Source organism: Dermacentor andersoni, chromosome 3 (assembly GCF_023375885.2).
Source record: "Dermacentor andersoni chromosome 3, qqDerAnde1_hic_scaffold, whole genome shotgun sequence".
Lineage (NCBI taxonomy): Eukaryota > Metazoa > Arthropoda > Arachnida > Ixodida > Ixodidae > Dermacentor > Dermacentor andersoni.
Window position 1 is genome coordinate 33,211,426 of NC_092816.1, and position 21,449 is coordinate 33,232,874.

Here is a 21,449-nt window from a genome sequence, read left to right on the forward strand (position 1 = left end):
CGAGCACATCTATTGCAGGGTGCTTCGCACACTTCGCACACTGCAGTAGTATGCAATAATGGTTTGCATCTCGCCTGCATATTCACAGTAACAGCTTCGTCCGCGACGCCTATGATAATCGAGATTGATGCTGCGCTTATTATCTCTTCTTTAATGCGTAGCTCGCGACGTTCTATGTTAGAACGAGCAGGTGGGTAAATACGCGATGCAACAGGTTTAGACGCCCGAAAGCATTGTTCCTGGGCGAAATAGAGATAGCGAAGGTGTCTTTTGGCGAGAGTTTGCCGTGAGATTTCCTTCTTGTTTGCTTGTTTCCTCTTTTCTCTCTCTTTTTATAGTTCTCCTCTTTTCTTTCTTTTCTTCTTTTTTTTCTTTTTGAGCCGAGCGTCGCGCGGCACCTCCGTAGATGTCGCCGTCGCCTCCGCGACCTTTGAAGCGCGACCGACGCCACAGCAGATAGCCGGTTCCTTGCCGTTCGACTAGTTCGGTGCAGCTTGGCAAAGGCCCCATGCCCTCCGGTTTCACTACAAATACGGGAGCAAAGAGAAATTCCCGACTGCTATTATTAGGCTAAGGAAAATACACGTGCATGATTATTGGCAATCTACGGAAACCATTTTTCCTTTCTGTTAATGAAATAAAGGGCTTCGCCACACAGAAATCAACGCCTTTAGCAACGTGATACAGGTTGCTAAAGTATTTGTACACGTTAGCCTTGCACGTTAACCACTTGCATGCGTCTGCAACGGAAAAAAAAAAGAAAAGGAATTGTAATTTTTTCTAACTTAGAACAAGGGCCATACTCAGAACAATGAGTCAGAACAGCGCAGAACGGGGCATCGTATAGGGACCATTTTCAATGAGCAAGGGTTATGCCTACAATTCACGTTTGTCAGCCGCTCTAGCATAAAACCTCCGTAAGTAAAACTCGAGTGCAGCAGGGAAACGATGAAAAGGCAAAGCGTGGTCATGGATTCGACCCGACAGGAAGCTAACTTTTTATTTGTATTCTTAAAAAAATTAAATTATGGGGTTTTACGTGCCAAAACCACTTTCTGATTATGAGGCACGCCGTAGTGGAGGACTACGGAAATTTCGACCACCTGGGGTTCTTTAACGTGCACCTAAATCTAAGCACACGGGTGTTTTCGCATTTCGCCTCCATCGAAATGCGGCCGCCGTGGCCGGGATTCGATCCAGCGACCTCGTGCTCAGCAGCCTAACACCATAGCCACTGAGCAACCACGGCGGGGATTTGTATTCTTCGTAAGGCATTCTTTATATGTATGTATGTATGTATGTATGTATGTGTTTATCCCGGCCTTTATCGAGAGTGTGGCTCTTGATACTGGTCTTCAGGCCGAAACGTCGATAAAGAAACGTCTTAATGGACCATGCTCTCCTTCTTTAAATAAGTAGTGCAGCAAGCAAGGACCCGTTGTTTTTTATGACTATATGCCATACGCTGCCTGAAGAGACGAGTGTTCATCGAACTCTTGACTAAACATCGTTGTGTTTATTATTACTATAATTTCACACGCAGTCAAAGAAAATTAAGGAGCCCCTACGACAGATACCAACATCTCCTTAGGCATATTTAATACTGCTGCTGTTGTACTACTGTATTACTACTACTACTACTAGTACTACTAATGCTGCTGCTGCCACTACTACTGCAACTAATAAAGAGGCTAACTCCCTTCACCCAGGATGGGCCTCTCTGACAGCACAACCGCACTTCATGCATATATCGAAGAAGCGCTGCACGCAAATGCGATAACACCGCGGACGCGGTGTTCGTCGAAGATCACTCGCTCCTCTCTTTCCGTATGCACGAGCGTGCGCACGTCCTCGGGTGCCGCTATCTGCGTTCGCCGCGAGGAACGACACTCTCGCTGCAAGATTACGCTACTCCACTCTGCAACATTTCGAATAACCCCTTTAGTCCCTTATCTCTGGGACACGACAACGAGGAGGAGGAGGAGGAGGAGGAGGGGGTGGCGTTGGCGGAAGATGCCTGCCAGAGGTCGTGAGTGGACACTCGCGGCAATCTGGCGCGCTCGCTGGGTACGCTGCCGCTCTAACGGCCTTGCCAGGCTCTGGCTCTGGCTCAAGCCGGCTTGTGCGGAAGCCACAGTACAAAGATGAGGGAACACCCGAAAAAGGAACGCACAGGCTGACAGCAGAGTAGCACGAGCGGAATGGAAGCAGGGCGTAGAAACTGTTAATGGTAGGTAAACAGCCGCGGTGTTGTTTACTGACGCGCACGTACAAAACGGAAAGCGAGGGTACGGACATATGTTTTCTTTCTTGTTTATTATTCACCCCCTTTTTTTTTTTTTTACAGCGAAGCTGGTAAGGGCTAGTTTCCTCAGTATAGTGTCCGCGTGTACAAAAAAACATTGTCATCATCATCAATGGCTCCAATGTCGTCGTCTTCCACAGCTGGCTCGTCGGCGCTACCGCGCGAACGAGCTTGTGCCACTGCTACCGTGTTCGTCGCAATCAATCAATCAATCAATCAATCAATCAATCAATCAATCAATCAATCAATCAATCAATCAATCAATCAATCAATCAATCAATCAATCAATCAATCAATCAATCAATCAATCAATTATTTGATTAAGAAACACAAAGACGTAACCAATAATTGAGAAAGACTAATGAACCCTGGGGATTCACCTAGTGATAAACCACCGAGCCGCACGTTTCAGCTTTGCTGGTTAACATCTGTGAAGTTAGTGTAGATAGCAGTACACCTGATTATAACCTTTTCCGGTTCAAGTAGTAGTTGTAACGCGAAAACGCTACTGACTGCGAAAGCCCACGCGCACATGACGGTCCCATAGAATCTTCCGCATGCAGTTCATATTGAATGAGACCACAACAGCAACCCAGGGTCTCGAAGGGCTCAAGAAGGTTCATGTAGTTGTAACTAGCAGGACATTGCGTCAAAACTAAAGCTAGCTGCCTGAAGAGAAAGTTCGGTTTTACATATGCAACTTCGGTATATATGCTAAAGTACCAGGAAGTACATATTCGTTCGCGTTGGTAATACGGATTCGTTTAAATATTACGAAGACGCAGTTACTGCGACATCATGGCCGCTCCACAATAAAAGAATAGTCACAGTGCTCTCATAACGTTGAATGTGAATACATTCGCCGTAAATGAGCCAATTGTGATAGGATGGCAACCACAGCAATATTTCAGCGGTGACCCGTGACTGCTAGCTTTTCTGATGAGAAACGCTCGATTTGCCGGTGCTTTCAGTCGCGTCTAATTATGAGGGGTTTACCGGCTTTTCACTACTAAACGGGCAGAAAACAGAAATTTGTTTCTTGCGTTGTCGGACCTATATAACCTATTTCGCGTCCCCGCACCGATATTTGCGTCACCTCACCGAGTAGACCTCGGCAAGCTCTCGACCGAAATAGATTATTATGAATGCGGGATCTTAATACTGCGTGATTATTATGAACGTGGGCGCACGAGTAGCGAGATCTTACACCTAAACTTAGGCTTACGCTTAAACTTGCTCGCGCTTTGGTGATCTTCGGTCTTCTATTTCGCGCTACACCTCTTATTTATTTTTTTTTCTTAGCCGCCAACGCGTGTGCGCGTTTGTACCTATACCCGATGCGCACAGCGCCTGTTTGTCCACGCAATCCAGAGCGACGCGGCATTTTCAGGCTCTTCTTCTTCTCTCTCTCTCTCTCGTTACGCCGCGTGTTTGTCGCACACTTCTTCTCCGTTCACCCCTTTCCGGGGACCGGCGTCGTTTTGCGTTTATCAGTTTAGCGCCGCGGCAGGGAGGCGATAACGCCGCGATGTCCGGAAAGGGCGCCGCGGGGACCGTCGCCGATGCTCGAAAGCGAAATTTGCGGAAAGTGAGAGTCTCCTCCCGGCCGCGTCGGGCGACAAACCCTTTGCGCGGACGCTTCCGGGTAGCGCCGCGGTCGCACTGCTCAGGTATACATACGACGGCGAGAGCGCGAGCTCGACCGTGCCCGCAACCCGAGCCAAGGGCTCGCGCCGCGGCCCTTTTTTCGGAGTCTCCAGGGTCAGAGTTCAAGGCGCAGGGCTCGGAGTTTGCAGCGTCGAAAGGAAGCGTCGGATTCCGCAACCGTAAGTGTAGCACGTTGTTGCCTCTTGCAGCAGCTCAAAAAGTAACTCGCTTATCGGAGATCTTTAGCGGCGCTTCAAATCGGGTCCTCTGAGACTGGGTGTTAGAAAACATAGCCGCTTTGAGGGAGAAATGGAAAGAGCCACAGACTGCACTGTGACGTTTACTCTCGGATCATTCATGAGCAATGAGTTGCTTTCATTCCGGCGTTGCGCACTCACTTGGATACTTGCTTAGAGGGGTCTAAGCCGAGGTTTAGCTTTGCCAGGCTAGTTGACTTGTGAACGCACGGCACACTATTTTGTGGCTCTTTGTTCTTCTTTTACTTGCTTTTGCTTGGTGCGCGCTAGATTTCGCATGTGTTTTAGTGACTGAGCGAGCTCAGAGAGAATGCAGTGCCCACTCCTTGTCCTTCACTCGGACGCTCACTGCCGTTCGAAAACTGCTCAAAGAACCAGAGTTACCGGCAACTGGAAAGAAACTGAAATCTCGGCGCCGCGTGTCGAGTTCTGCAGGTCTTGCGCCCATGCACGTGGTGACAGGCGAGGGCAAATGAAAACAGACGGGAGACCGATTACGGTGACAGTGGGGGCGTACAAGCAGTGGTGCGTGGTAAATACTACACAGAAAGGACTAAGGCAGCCATAAAATACTGGGATATTTCTGGCAACACTGATGCGACCTTTGAGTTCTACCAACTCACGTGATACACTTGCGTGCAGGCAGATGCAGATACGCGCAATCTCTCCCCCATCCCCCGCATTTATTGTGTGTATTTGCTAGAAAGGAAAAAAAGTCGCCTGATAGAACGTGCACGTGCATGATAAAGCGCCGCAGAGGTAGTATTGCTGGATGCTTCGTCTGGCGAAGTCCCCACAGCTTATTTTTGCATAGCGTGGCTGGTGCTGACTGTGGGAATCTCGCAACTTCAGACTTCAGACGTCCGTCTGGCTTGCTAGCCTCTTCAGGGGGAAAGGAGGTTAAGGGAATTAAGGAAGAAAGAAAGAAAAAAGGAAAAATAATAATGAAAAGAAAGAAAGATCGAAAGAAAGAAAGGAAAGAATAGGGAACAGTGGGGGTATTTCCATGTGCAGGATGCACTGACGCACTAGGTAGGGTCTGTCGACTTCGGGAACTGCAGCGATGCACGTGTCGGTTCCTGAGCTTGCGACACCTGTGGCCACGACCCAAGGACCTCTGTCTCCGAGAATGATATTGAGTCCAACTTCTGCAAAGAGATGAATGCGCCGGTCGTCATAGCGGAAACAGGCGCCGAGGAGATGTTCTCTACACTCCTCACACAGTGCGTGGGGTTTGACATTCCATACCAACAAGGGGCGTTGAGGGACTCGGCAGAGGAGGGCTCCGGAATAATTTTGACCTCAACGTGCACCGATGCACAAATACATAAGCGATATTTTCCCCCTTTTCTTTCTTTGGCTTTTTCGTTTTTTCGTTACTTTTTTCTTCTTTTCTTTCTTTTTTTCATTACGCGTTCGTCAGGACGTGGCTGCCGCGGCCTGGGATATAGACCGTAGCCTCTCTCAAGTGTTAGCTCGCGAACAGGTCCAGCCGACCCTCGAAAGACGTCACCTACTTTTGGGCTCGTTTCGGGATGACTTTAGCACTGCACATTCGCTAATGAGCGGACGTAGCACTTTTGCCCTTTTACACTCGCTCACTAGTTCTCGCACCTAGTGGAACAGCAACGCTATGGATCAGAACCAACTAACTCTGTGTTCAAACTACAGTGCCGTGTTTATCCACCATCGCTTCTGCTTTTGTTACCGAGATAGGGCCATTTGCCCCGGTATAGGGCTACTGATGAATATTGGCGCACTTCTCAAGACCATTGAAAAGTGCCTAAGTATATTTCATAGCATCTGCAATAACGGCTACTAACGAATGAAATGAAATAGAATGAGTTTATTAGCCGCCATGTACAGCAAGCTGATGGTAGGACTGCAGCTAAAAGCTGCAGTTATGCACCTTCACGAGCCCACAAACCCTAATTAAACATATTTTGGCGTGAGCGTGATACAGCGCACGTGATTAACGTCAAGTTAGCTTACCCAAACAATAAAATACAGCATGAAGAAACAAAAGCCTGATCAATAAAGTGTACCATTTCATATGAGAATAACATTGTTAATTTGTAACAATCAAGATAGCGTATACATTTCTCCGTACTTAACACTGTTTCGCAGAGAGACGAAGGGACAGGACTTGAGCGGGAAAACAGCACACGACACCTGAGACACCCGACACATTGCTCAAGTCCTGTCCCTTCGTCGCTCTGCTCGACAGTGTTAAGTATGTCCATCCGACTAACCCGCTGCGGAATTTTCCTGAATTACATTTCCCGTAGCTCGTGATACTGGCGAGCAATAACTTAAAGTCGAATGGCAAGGCATTCCCTATGGACACTGCAATATTGAAGCACATCCGAATGCAGGGCTCGTCGCCTGAAGCATATCGATCTTTCTTTCGTTGAACTCATTAAAATGTTAGCTGTGGGGTTTGGCGTCCTGAAACTTGACGGCAGCTTATGAGGGATACCGTAGTGGAGGTCTAAGAGGCATTCTCTGCCACCTGGAGTTCTTTGACGGGCACCTACAGCTAAGTACACTAGTGTTTTATTTTACATTGCGCCCGCCCCCCGTCAAGCTGCGGCCGCCATGACTGGTACCGCTCGCCCGAACTCACGCTCAGCAACACCGTGCCTTAGTCACCGAGTCACTCTAGTGGGTTGATTTCGTTATGCTCTCCGCTTCTCTTATCTATTGATCTGCACTATCTTCGTGTCGTCTTGAGGCAGAATGCGAGAGATCGCGGTAAATAAAGAAAACGCACGAGAAGTTATATACAGCCAGCGTGGGACCGCCTAGACGCTTGCATATACTGTACGTAGTAGCCTTCAAGGTGACAGTGTATCATGTCAGTGGGCCATTGCTGCGTTTAGGCCATCGCACAGTTTTCTAATGCTGGTTCAGACCTTATAAAGGTTCTCACCGCGCGATAAGTTGGAGATTAGGGAGACTGCGAATGTGAGCACACCATGGAAGCACAAATGAACGCTTATAAAGTGCAGCTTGTAATACTTACTTCAAGCTCGGTCGCGAGTTACCGACCCTGTAGTCCGCTCTCTGACCTACGCTGCCGAGAACGGTACAAGACGTGCTTCTTTTTAACACCAGCTCACGTTAGAACGCGGTTGTCACCACCGTTCAGGCAAACTCGCTTACGTTTCTTTTTAGGCGCGAAAATTTACGGCGCACTGAAAGGCCCCAGCATGCATAACTAGAAATCCTGCCTAAACGCGTGACTGCGCCGAAAGCAGGGCTCTATTACACGGCCTTGTATTCGCGGTTTGCGTTTCTTTCGCGCTAGTGAGGAGTCAGACTCACGTACTCGCCTCGCGAAGAAAGGAAAAGAAAAGAAAGAAAGAAAAGGGGGAAAATAAGAACTAAAAAAAAAAAAAAGACAGCGAGAAAGATTCGCGTCAACAAGGTTTTTGAAAAGGGAGGATTACAGTCCTCTCGCATAGCTGCTGTCTGGGCCGCTGAGTGAAAGGCTGACACGTTATGTCACGAAAAGCGCTTTCTTCCGCAGTCAGCACAAATCGTGGTTCTGCATGTTCCGCGTGTTGCGTTTACGGGGGCTAACTGAGATGGCCTCTGAACGCAGCAGGCAGGCAGCTGCGCGGGCATTACGTGCCCACAAGCTGTGAGCGCTCATTTTATGAATTTCCTTTTCGTTCCTTTTTTTTTTCTTCCGACGCTTTCTCGGAGGAAGGAGCCGAAAACCATTCAGGAAGCTTTCGTAAGGTTGCCGTGATTTATAAGACAAATGCGAATGCGTTTTTCAGGAAAGAGAGGCGTATACGCACGCGTGATGAAAACTTAAGTTTTGTAGGGGCAAGAGCTGGAAAAATAAACATGGTGAGCACGCTTTGGGGGCACGAATGCCTGTTATGCTGAAAGTGCGAAAAAAATTTAAGAAGAAGCGGTACCACTACTTAAATAAAAAGAAAGAAAGAGGGAACGTGTTCGGGAGAACTTGCATGAGGAAAAACAAAAACTAGTTAAGCTTGTTCGCTACTATTCGCGTTCTTAAATTCGGGTTAGTCACGTGGCCTTTCGCAGTTCCTTGTATGCTGTGGCTTGAAATGTAGCATATCCCTCAGGGAAGCTGCCTAACCAAAATGTTTCTCGCACGTAAAAGGAACTGAATTCTTCGTTGAGAAAGATCGTACGCAGAAACAATGCCGGAAACCACTCTATCGGCGAAGGGTTATCGGTTTTGTTATTCATTAGCGATTCATCGTTACGTAGAGTGCTGAACGACTCCTTACACAGCTACGTTGGCATGCGGACATCCCTTCGTTTCACACGCCACTGTAAGGTACGAGTGGGAAAATACCGCTAGCCGAATTTATCAACAAAAACGGCGCGGAGAGCAATTAATCTCATTATTTAGTACGTTCGTGTGTCGCTGTCGAAATTGTCGCCTCTTTTTTTCCCACCCTTGATGGAGTACAACGCCCGAAAGCTGGAAGTAGGCTATGAGATATAGCATTGCCGAGCGACTTGGTTGAGTTTTGACCATCTTGAAGTCCCTGACGCGCACCTAGATCTAAATAAGCAGCCGCATTCGTATTTTAGACCGGTTCAAATACGACAGCTGTGACTGGAAACCGAACCAGGGACATCGTGCACTATTGCAGTAGAGATCAGCACAGCGTATAACACTTACGATACCCACTCATGGTCTTACCTGAAGGTAGCAAGTGCCCTCTTATTGCGTCTACTCACTTTATTTCACTCTACAAGCCACCGTCTATAACACACCTCAAGATATATTTCTATGCGTGCGCATGCACGAGTGCGTGGTCTTCTCACACGTCATTGCCTCATGTTCAGCAAGAGACAGCTACAAAGCGTCCGTCGAAGCCGGCTTCTCCGCAATAAGAAGCCTTGAAGGGAGATGCCAACTTTAAGAACTGGATATTATTATTATTATTATTATTATTATTATTATTATTATTATTATTATTATTATTATTATTATTATTATTATTATTATTATTATTTACTGTGACCTCAGCAAAGCTTTTGACGTAGTCAGCCACAAGCTGCTTCTGATCAACCTTACTCACTTTGGTGCTGTCTCGTCAGTTGTCAATTTCTTGCGCAGCTATCTTTTTGATAGATCGTGTTATGTTAACGTCAATTTCCAAACGTCTTCTTCTCACACGACAACTAGCGACGTCCCTAGAGGATCAGTATTAGGACCAGTGCTTTCTTTAAAATTTATTAATGACGTTCTTTCCGCTATTCGGAATTCTTTCCTTCTATATGCCGGTGACATCAAGGTATATAAAAAAAAAAAGTTCCCACTGTTGATGGCTGTCGCATCCTGCAGTCTGACCCGTTTTATTTTTCTAAATGGTGCAAAAATAATGACCTCACCTTGAATGCTGCCAAGACCAAAATCATGACTACCACAAGCAAAAACAGCAAACACTTCGTTTTCTTATTTTTCCTATTCTGTAGCTTCTGTACCATTGTGTAAGGTCTGCGAGCTCAATGATCTCGGTATACTTTCTAAAACAACCTTACGCTTTTCTGCTCGCACTAAACGCGTTGCATTGCGGGGTATGCACTGTCTGGGCTCTCTGTCCTGCAGACTACCGAGGCAATTCGATTCTCCTACACCATTCCACAAGTAGTGCGCAACAATCCGTCTTTCTAAATTCGAATATGTGTCGGTCGTATGAAATTGCATTTATAGATACAACAGTCATATTAGAGATTGGGTTCAGAAAAACGTTTCTAAGCATACATCTTCACCGCTTCACCAACAGGGGCACTGGACCTTGTTCAAGCACTGTTGGATTATTCTTATTGCGTTTACTTCGCTGCCGACCAAATCGCGCTGACCTGTTCCTTTTCGAACTCCTTGACGGTATCCTCGCTTGCCCCGAACTCCTCAGTTGTATGTATCATGTTCGGTATTCCGCGCAAGATAACCAGAGAGCATATATATTTCCGTGTTCCTGCCTGTAAAGGCAGTATTCTGAACCGTCCACAGAATACTGCCTTTACAACGCTTAGTTTCATGATCTCGATATTTTTCATTACTCGCTGTCATTGTTCTTTTGCGAGATTGCGTTGTTGTATGCACACTCTTCAAAATTATTCTTGTTATTGTCATTTTTATAAGTATATTCCCCTGTATTCTGTCTTTGTTTGTTTTGTCTTTAATGTGCAGTGCGTTCGACTGAGACCTTAGGGTTGTTCCTCGGCAGGACATATGAATACTCGTAAATAATAATAATAATAATAATAATAATAATAATAATAATAATAATAATAATAATAATAATAATAATAATAATAATAATAATAATAATAATAATAATAATTGTTGTTGTTGTTGTTGTTGTTGTTTATTTATTTATTCGCAGACGCGAAATTTAAGTTAGCAAGGAGATGAACATTTTTGGAAGGTCATTCAGCATTTTCATTTATTCAAGCAGTTGGTTGTTCTGCTGTTATAGTACACCTTGAAAATCGTATAATTAAAACGAGACTTTCGACTAGCTTAGGCTCTTCTGACCTTCCAATGCACAGCAATGCGGCCAAAAAGAACAAACATAAGACGGCTGACCAGGCGAACTTTCCAAAGCATCAGTAACCGAAACATGGTCATGCATGCTACGCAGGTTGTTGCGTAATTTGACACGTACCGCTACGAGATGGCGCCACCGACGTGGTCGCCGCGAACGCGATCGGGTCGTCTATTCGCTCCGGTCTAACAGCTGTTAGAAAAGCGGTCGGTGTGTATAAAAATCACGGAAGGAGAAAAAAAATAACCTAGGCGGGAGAATCGCGTCACGCAACTAGCTTTCGCAAGCCAACTCTCCGTGAAGTCAGTGCAACACGTTACCACTGACATTTTGCGTATTGGCCGATAATGTTTGGTTCCCTATAGTTTTCAATTGATGCGCACTCGTTCGATTGCTCTGCCGTGGCTCCACCTGCCAGGGAAGTAGCACTGAAACCTACCAACGCGCTCTGACGTGACGATCACGTGTCGCGCCGACTCGTGTGGCTTCAGTCGCGTTACGCAGTGCTCCCTTCTTGTTCCTTCCTTTCTGCGTGACATAAAAGGGATACTCATGACTCCATATGGCTGTCATACTCGCAGCTTTCTCGCATATACGCGAATAGCCATAATGCGAAACTTTTCACTGCACCAAGCTGTTCAACAGCATATATTGATGGCGCCACAATGGCGTAAGTAAAGTGGTTACTATGTTCATTAGTATGTTTCATTCAGTCTTTGAGTGCAATTTCAACAACAACGACGCATAAATCGAAATTTCATTTACGCGAACTAAAGTATCTGATTGGTACGAGTGTGGGAGAACGCAAGTCAACCGCGTATTTATTTATTCATGTGGGATGTGACCGGACGTGTTTTGATGGTGGCGGTAAGTACCGTTTCGAAAGAACGAACGAACGAACGAACAAGGACGCACGCATCAGATCGTATAGAACTTGGGCCCTCTCGCTTCCGTGTCCGGCACTCACACAAGCGCAATAAGAGGATATCTGCTGTTTGCGTGCGCTGCATCGAGAGATAATCCATAGTGAGGCACGCAGTGTGCGATTGCAATGCACGCATGCACAGACCAATGCCGTGTCCACAGTCTTACGTACTGCGGACACGACATTCCACGCAGCTCACCTCGTTTGCGTCCTTTAACCATCGTCCCCCAACGACAAGTCAGCGCGCAACACCTTCGCGTAAAATAAATCAACGCCAGCCTTCTCACCATTCCACTGTAACAGCTTGCGTCGACGAGTGCAGTAGCGTGGTGTCTCTTGGACAGGCGAAGCAGTGTTATTAAAGTCTGGTTAGGTGTAGGCGCATGTACAGACGATACAAACGCCACAAAATAATTTAATAAACGCTGTATAGACTCGGGGCGTGTGTAGGCGAACGCCAGCGTTTTCTCCTTTTTTTTTTTTTTATTTTCGCGCACAGAATACCCGTGTTTGATCTTCGGCTGGAGCGCGCCAAAATCACTTTCTGTCATGTATGCGCGAGACGCGTGACTGGCGCATGTCGAGCATAGGCGTTTATGCGAAGGTCACGTCTCGCGGCCCACTCCCTCGGTGAAGGCCGACGGCTACTTCGCGAGAGCTATGCTGCAGAGGCTTCCTGTCGCGCTTGTTTCTTAATTTTATTTCTTTTTTTTTTGAAAGGCATGTGTGCTACGTACTTGCGGCATCGCGCGCCGCGTCAGACGCGTTGCGCGGTTTCTTTCACTTTTATTTCACTTTTCCTTCACCCACTATAGTGTATACTTAATGCATTTCCTTCACACATTCCAGCCGCCGCACGCCGCCTCCACTTTCTCCTTTCCACGGAAAGAAGCAAACTTCGCGTGCACAGCCGTCCAGAACTCGTGCCCTCGCTTTCTTATTCTTATTCCAACGTGCATCGTGCCCCGCGGAAACGGGACCCTCCTTTTTTTTTCCACGAACGCCCGATCAAACTTGACGGATCGCCAGGCATCAACGTCATGCGCCGAGAAACGCGACGTTTCGGCTCTTCTTTCCTCCCAACGCGGCCGTTCGTTTCACGCTCTTGCTCGCTCGCGTAAGGCTTTTATTCATTTCATCTCCCCCTGACACTTCGCGTCTTGATTCAATGTTAACTTTTCCCGGATCACTCATTCTTTTTCTCTCTATTTCTTTGATTCAATGGTTGCTATATAGCAGACAGCTTCCGAGGCGCGCTGCTGGCACTTTTGCTTGAACATCCCATTTCGTTCTCAAAGAAAATATTGCCGCCTTTACGCCATTGGTCCCGAGATAGCGCGAACTCGTGGATGCAGGCTTTCTTTCTTTTTGTGTGTGTGTGCGTTTCCGTGTTTTTTTTTTCGCACCCTTTTCTTGTTCCATCACTCGGCGAGAGTCAAGCGGATGGATGCTCCTCCGGCTTTCGCGCTTGCCATTTTTATCTCCTCACTCCCGCCGTTCTTTCGCATTTTTTCAGCGAGGAAGACTCTCTAGGCGGGGTGTGTTCGCAGTTAACCTTCAAATCTGAGCCGGTCGGAAGGCTTGGCACAAAGGCTTATGTAAAAACTGCTGCGCCGAGGAAGAGAGACGCGCCCGGCGAGGCGAGGAGACAAGAGGTCCGCAGCGCGGCCGTGTAAGCATGGGCGCTCGTACATAGACGAGCGGCGGACAGGTTAAGGACGCAGTGCGCGGCAGGGCAAGGTTATTCGCGAGAAGAGAAAGCAGAGCGGATGGGAGTGGAAGAAAACGGAATATTTTTTTTCTTTTTTAAAGAAGAAGAAGAAGACGGAGGTAGGCGAGGAGGGCGGTAGACAGGCGCGCCGGGAAATGTACCACTGCGATTCACTTTTGTCAGGCAGGCGAGCTTTCTTTTCGGCGGGAACGTTGTTCTTGTTGCGCGCGTACGTCTTTTCTGCGCGCGTCGCACATCCTCGGAAGGTTCCGCATCGATATTCTGCAGTTTTCATTTTGCTCGTTATGCATAGTCCTGTGTCGTCGAATAGCCGAGTCAAATCAGTGCTGAAGAGAACGCGCGACGTGGATTTAATCGCTGCAACGTGAGCGTTAAGGCTTCTATCCCCAGCTAGAATTCTAGAAAGCCAGGCGCAGCACGACGAAAGATATGTTGCAAGCAGGTGCCATTAATAACGAAGGTCGTCAGTTAGGAGTTGCAGGTCTAACGCAGACAGCTTTTCTTTTTCTTTAACCGCGGAACGTTCTTGGACCATGGTGGTGTCCTGCCTCTGCTTTGCTTCGATGATACTTTGAATAATCTGTGTGCAAATGTACTTCCCGTGTGTGTGTTCGTCTTTTTACAGCGAAGCTGTATATGGCTAGGGATCCTTGCACTTCTGTTCTCCGTGAACAAAAACTATCATCATCAATGGCTAATACCCCCATAAGCAAGCAAAAAATGCAATGGCTCATAGCCCCGTAAGGCACAGGCTACACGCACTCAGCAAAGTAAAGAGAACAGTGCTTAAATTCTTTCCAATCGCGCATACAACATACAAAACAGCATGTCGAAAACTGTCATCATCATTGGCTCACACTCCCGTGAGCAATGGCTCATATCCCCGTGAGCAATGGCTCATACCCCCTTGAGCAATGACTTATACCTTCGTGAGCAAGCACAAAATGCAATGACTCATAGTCCTGTAAGGCTCATGGCTACTCACTTTGCGTGAATTAGCTGTGATGACGCTACCCCTGTTGTTGTAGGTGTTTTCAATGTGAATGTCTAGGTGCCGAGAAGGGAGCGGTTTACGCGTTCCGTGTTGCAGACATATCCCTTGCGATGCCACACCGATCCAGCCCATCCGAGCACCTAGCGGCGTACGTGCATCGATTTGGCATTATCAAAGAATGTGATTGCAGTTGCGAGTGAAATAATGACCACCGATTAAGACAATAAAATGACCGTGCGTACCTTTCGTCGCGATGACCACCCATCAAGACAATAAATGAGTTCGTACCTTTGTTCAAAATTGTACGTGTCACCTCCGTCGTGTGCTAAAGAGCTTCGCTGGTCAAACATCTTCACAGAGCGGGATGGTTCATCATTTTTTTCTTATATATTATTCTTTCTTTCATAGCTCTTTATCGACAACATCTTGAGTAGCATTATGACCAATAAATATTCTGGTCAAGTAAAATGTGTGTAGATGAATCGCAGTCTTTGTTAAAATTTCTTAAGTGCTCGAAAGCTTCATATGCGGGGAGGGTTCCGAACGGGCAAGTCATATACGGGCAACGTTTTAAAATACCATGTACGCGTTCAGGCAACTGGCATACTTAATACAACTTCTGGGAAGAAACAACTTCGCTGGAAATTGGGTTGCGATTCCACAAGATCGTACAAGCCTGTTGTCTTCTTTCTTGTTTGAAAAACCTTCAATACAGTCTTGATGACGAAAGACCACGTACTTCTTGCGGAGAAATAGCCTAAATTAAAGTTCATTCATGAGTCGTTCATGGCAGGTCTTCAGTTCTTGATACTTTTGAGAAACATTACGCTTTACATTTTCGTTCACCGATTGTCCCTGGTCCCGATAACGCCCATATAGGGAACTAGTGGAACGAGATTGGTCGGCGTTAGAAATTTATTGACTCGCATTCCTAGCTACTTGAAACCACTGCAGGGGTGAAATGGTAGAGCGTCCGCCTCGTATGCGGTAGGTACCGAGATCAATTACTCTTTTTCTTCTAATGGGTAGGGATGTGCCACGACCTGGCGCTTAGTTTTTTATACGGGTTCTCATCTCGAAGGGGGGCTCTATAGAGATTTTCGAGGTTCTCTGATCACCCCCTTGCCACCACCACAGCTTTGGTGAAATAGTCGAGCATCCGCCGCTACTGTGGGAGGCAGACAGGTGCTGCCGCCGGGTACCTACAGGTAAAATTGGCCCAAGCGCGCTCCCGGCCTGGTACTCGGCAACTGCGGGAATTCCAGACGCTTGGGAGGACACCCACCCATTGGGGAGTTGGCCGGCATGAGGTAGAGCGTAGCGTCGACGGTGCGTCCACATTGCTTCGCCGTTATTGCAGAGAAGTTCACTCCGTGTTTCTGGATGCACACGAGCCGTGGAGCTGGACAGCACGACAACGACGGTGGCGACTACGGGGTTTTTTGATGGTCACAGGGAGTGAGGCACAGAAGGGAATAAAGTCAGGTCAAATAAAACCCATATATTGTGCTCACGATGGACGACGAAAAGGAGACACCAGAAATGCGCATAAACGAAGAATGCAGTTTTTTTCCCCTGATATCTTGATGCAGAAAGCCGCCCCTTGTCGCTCGGAGGCCCAGAGCTTTGAAAGTGAATTTACGAGAAGAAAAACCGGGCTTTACTTTTGCGACTTAGCGATCTCCGCCGAGACCTATGTCGTGCCGCATCTTCCATTTCACTTAAGCTAAACACCAGCCGCTGAAAGAACCGTACGCGACAGGGAACGGCTGCAGCAGACGCTGCAGCTGTAAAGAAACTGCGTTTTTCGCCAAGGCTGAAACCTTCACACGCGTTTCCCGCGATAGTGTATCTTGCCGAACTCGGTGCTAGAGGATTGAGCTCAGCAAACACAGTGATGCGATAAGGAAGCGGAACACGCTACGATGGCTGCAAGCCTTCCGCGTAGTCTAGCCTTTTTATTTCCTTTTTTTTTTTTTTTTGCAGTGGTTGAAGAAAGCACAAGACCTCAGTCTTATATTCGCTTGAGAAATAAGACAACTGTGAGTTTCAAACATGTGCCCAGGTTTATCATAAGTTGACAGTAACTTTATAATACGCTAAAGAGGATGAAGGCGAAAGCCCGCTCGGCTCACAAGACATTCATTGATTTACTTAGACATTCGAATGCGTTGTTACTGACTATTACTCGTTTTCTCCTTGCTTCCTTTTCACCTTACTTGTTCTCTTCTTCAGCCGCCTACACATCGGCATTGGTTTTGCGTGGTTAATGTCACGTTAGAACGGTAGTGGGAAGTCTATGAAGATCATTAAGACTCAAATGCAGGTTTTGTTTTAACACTTTAATCGACGAGGGCAGCTACGTGGACTTCTGTATATGGTGCCTTCTACTTTCTTGTAGCGCAGGCAGACTGAAAGGGACACGTAAAGGCAAGTTAGGCAAACACACAGAGTTAACTTTCAACAACAGATTTATTTACAGTTCTCGCAGGCGTACTTACACTCCTCAAAACGTGATATCACACGTGTACGTTGCTCAGCAAATAGGAACAAAACCGGGAAAACCCCACGCAGACTCTTTTGTGGCCACACTGATTATTTAGAAGGGTGTCCATTCGACGCGAACAGAGATAAGTGAGGTCTCTTTTTTTATTAATAAGGAAATACATGCGCTTGAATTTTGGTGCAATAACGCCTGACGGTCAATTAATTGTTCGATCCATGAGCCATCTAAGGCTTTCGCCTTAATGAAGCCAGGCATTATTACAAAGGCCGGCCTCCAACTAACAAGGGAACGGACTTTCAAGTAGGTGACACGTGAAAGGCACGCTAAAAGGAAACACTTAGTCACTTTCGCATGATGAAGCATGCTGTTGGAACGCTAGCTTCGCTAACTTCCTCGTGAGAAGTTAACTATTATGGAAGAAAATGCAGTCCAAGTTTCATTTCTTGAATTCCATGCCGAAAGGACAGCGCTTGTGTCTCAATGTAGCGCCACCAATTTCTAAGCCTTTTCCTTTCTTTCTATCTTTCTTTCTTTCTTGGAATTTGGGCCGTTGCGCCCCGGTAAGAGTTCTCAAAACTTGCCATGGTTAAATCTTTGGCTCTTTTAGAAAGCTATTTGGTGCATCTTTACTGATAATAAAATAACTAGATGTGAGCAGACACCGTAAAAATCAATGACGTCACACAGAGCTGGTGCGGGAACTTCGAGGGGACGCGGACACATGTTCTACGTTTCCCCCCCTCTTTTTTGAGCTTACTCTTGAGGTAAGAGTGGCCTTTTTGATATCGTAGACTGATAAATTACCAATACAGGTCAAATTATTTTCCTCTTTAGCGTTCTCCTGAGGAATGGATGAAGTGTAATGAGACAGAAATACACATAGATGAAGAAAAAGTAGAAGAAACGAAAGAAGAAACTTAACGTCAGCCCCTTCTTTTGGAGCATCCTGTGAGATCTGCGAGAAGTTTTTCGCTTACGCAAGATAAGTGGACCATTTGTGTCAGCGTGGCTATAACGTTTGGCTGGCCTATGGTGAGGTTCCTTTTGGGAGGAATAAGTGACAGCGCGCTCTGCGGGAATGATATCGCTGACATTGTTTTGTTTGCAGTGTGTGTTCCTTCCGTGGGCTGCGTTCGATGTGCAGTACAGATTGCTTGTTGGCACAGAGCATAAATTTTTTTTTTCGACTCGTCCTTAGTGATGTTTGTTCCCGTTTGAGCATGCGCCAACAGCCCTCACTTACGTAAGCGCAATCAACGTATGTAAAAATCTCTCACCGCGATCTTTGTCCCGACAATAACGTAATTTGCCTTGCTCAGCTTTTTGACACTGAAATCTCCCTGGGTATTGCCTTGACACCTCTGGGTACATCGACCTAGCTTCTTCTCGCCGTTAAAGTCTGTATAACGATCGCCTTCTTGCCACTATAACTTTTTAACTTATATTATTACGTATAGGCAAACCTTTTTCCCCTCTTGAACATTTGCTGCAATGTCCGCGACTTTAACCGCTGCTTGAATATAGTTCTTTTAACCGTTCTCTGTTGATCCACGCACGCGTCTATATAGGCGACTTCATTCCAGCACTGGAAATTTTCTCATGTCAGCCCTTTCCATTGAAGTTGCTACGGTTTCATAGAGCATTACTAGTCGTATCACTGTCGTGAATATGGGTCCTTCAGAATTCTAATAGTGCCTCGGTCGTCTCCTACTGTGATCGGCATTCCAAAGGCCGTCATTCCGAAATCGTATGCTTCAACAATGGTCTGTCATGAACGCGCGCTTTCGCAGTGGCGACCGATTGTCTCTGTACAGTGTAGCGAGCACAAGCGCAAAAAAAAAAAAAAAAACGAAACAGAAAACGTATGGTGTCACATAACCTACAAAAATGGCTTTAGCCTTAATTGGAGTTAGTTAAGCTGCCCGTGAATGTGTGCTGTTATATTGAAGTATGCTGTGATCGTTACTGGATGTGATCGTTTGTCTCTCTCATCGGTGTCTCTGTCCTTACTTTCTTCTTGTCTTTCTACATCCCCTCCCATTTACCCCAGTGTAAGTATAAGAAAGCCAGATTTTTTGTTCTGGCTGACCTCTCTTCCTTTTTCCTTTCTGTCGGTTCTCTCACTTGCAAAATTTGTCGTTTGAACTCGGCGAGGGAGCCGATGGTGAACCATTATTACATTACAGACGCTTTACAAGCCTTAAAATCTCACGTTGGGATTTCAGTCCAGTGACTTTTCCCGCACACTTTGATTAGCGCAGTAGTTATATAGCATTCGGAGAGCAGCGCAGTACCTAACAGCATTTGTGGGAAACGCATATTTGTGGCCAGGCACACATGCACTTTACCTGCGCGTATATATGGTGCATGAAGTGACGACGACAATGGCGCTGCTAATTACGGACGTCATGTTACAATGACTCCCTCACGTTCACGGACGTTTTTGGAAAAACTATGCAAAACCCCATATTCACCAACAGGTCATGATTCGTAGCTCTTGCTAGACTTCATGATGGTGGTCGTTATGATAACGATGATATTGTTACGTAAGAAGACGAAGACGAAAGAAAAGCTATATATATATATATATATATTGACATCCCCTTACACGGGGCGCTGACAAATAGTCCCCTAGCCTGCTTGAGTTACTCAGCTATGCTATACATGATTTTCATTTTAGCATTTTTCATGCATCTCCTTAATCTGCTTTCTCTTTCTCAAAATTTATCTACCTTGTGTCGCTACCTATACCAGCAACAAATCCGGTCGTATCAATCTCTTCCCTGCTTTTTTCCCGCCAATACACTAAACGTGTCTTGCTTATCTCGACTGCTGTCCGGTTGATGCTTCCGTCCACATTAAATGCAAGCACTTCTGGAAGGTGTACGTTACCTTCGGGTCTCACTTGGCGAGTCCCTTCGCATTTTATTAGGTTGTGCTGAGCGGTCTCCGGATTTCTGCTGCAGCGTACGCATGCCTCATCTTCTTGAGAGTATTTGCTCCGGCATGTTCTTGTTCTTAAGCAACCAGCTCGAGCCTCAAATAGCAAGGCAGTGCCGACTGGGTGACCGCACTAATTTCTCCTTCTAATTTCTTTCTTCTAATTTTTTTTGTGAATATCCATAGCCATTTTTCTTTCCATTCTTTGCATCCAATTCACTGTCTCTGCTCCTATCAACTATATTTTGATGACTCTTGGTTGTCTATTTAGACTTTCAATTACCCTGTACTTGGTTGCCAACTTTCTTGACCTGCCCCTCCATTCTGTGTCCACGCTTTTCAGGTACAGAAACTTATGCACTTTAGCCACTAATTTATTTTGATCCATGTTCCTGACTCTTTCTTCAAAACTAATTTTTCTCTGTGTGTCTCCGACTTCAAAGGAGGCCCAGCCGGCGCACCAATGTGTGGTTAACTTCCAACCCTGACAATATATCTGATTTGAGCACAGCGCCATCCATTGACTGAAAGTTACCTTCAAGAACGCTCTTTCGTGCTTCTTATGACAGGGAGTCGCTTAATTAAAGACACCCGCCTTACTCTAGCGCATTCGAGTAGATTGTGAGCATTCGTATAGTTGAGAACTTCTCGCTCAGGCGCATCACCAAGAGGTGTTGTCAACGTTCGGCGAGCGTTCGGGCATTCAGGGCCGGGGCGGTCCTCCGCTTTCTGGACTCGAGGTGCATTGTAGGGCGGAGGAGCGTTCTTGATGACAGGCTTACGTACTTTCCTCTCGTAAACGTGTTCAAATTAACGGGCAAGCCGGTCCAGGACAACCGGAGGAGCCGCGGGTGTCGGCGCCAGAATCCGGCCTAACTGTGCGGCCGGCAGTAAAAAAGGACGTCAACTGCGAGCGACTCCGCCCCTTGGCTCGCGCCTGCGACTCGCTAATTGCGACTCCTTCCGAATTAAGGCGCTCTCGTCGTGCACGGCAGGCGTGGGACACGACCGGCGCTCGTCGACCAAAAAGGAGACGCGCGCGCGGCGGTCCCGCCTCTGGCGTTCATGAGCGTGAAAGGCTGCACCCTTGAGGCCTCGTTTACTCAAGAGCAGGACGGGCTTCAGAAATAAAGAACGAAGAAAACAAGAGAACAGCAACAAGCGTGTGGTCTTGAGAAAGGATCGGGTCCGTGAGAAAAAGACGACGCTGGAAATTCCGCGCCCCATGTGTCAGAGCGAGCCCGCGGCCTGGTTAAAAACAGGAAAGCAGCTGTATGGAGCAATAAAACACACACGCGGTCGTACGCACACTCACCACTCGTGCGTTCGTCGTAAAAGCGGAAGGAACAGACCCCGAGCACGCACCCTCGGCAGCGCAAGGACGCCGCTCAAGCATTCACGATGTCGCTAGCGCTTGCGCCCGAGCTTTCAAATGCACGGACACGCACGCTACAAAAACAAAACTCGTAACTAATATTGAGGGCAAGTAACCTTTACTCTGCTTAAGGAGCGTGTATTTATGTATAGACTACGCCGTCGAATACGCGGCGTTTCTCATGTATGCTATACCGAACGCCCGTAAAATCTACAGG

At 46.8% G+C, this 21,449-nt stretch overlaps 1 protein-coding gene across 1 annotated transcript in view; it reads left to right on the forward strand.

Moving 5' to 3' along the window:
- The first annotated feature begins 3,223 nt into the window (after positions 1 to 3,223).
- The window catches only part of LOC129381746 (uncharacterized), a 335,073-nt gene continuing 316,847 nt past the window's right edge, over positions 3,224 to 21,449 (forward strand). The window contains exon 1 of the mRNA XM_055064848.1: positions 3,224 to 4,131. Coding sequence (XP_054920823.1) covers positions 3,834 to 4,131 — 298 coding nt within the window. The 5' untranslated portion in view covers positions 3,224 to 3,833. The remainder of the gene's footprint in view (positions 4,132 to 21,449) is intronic.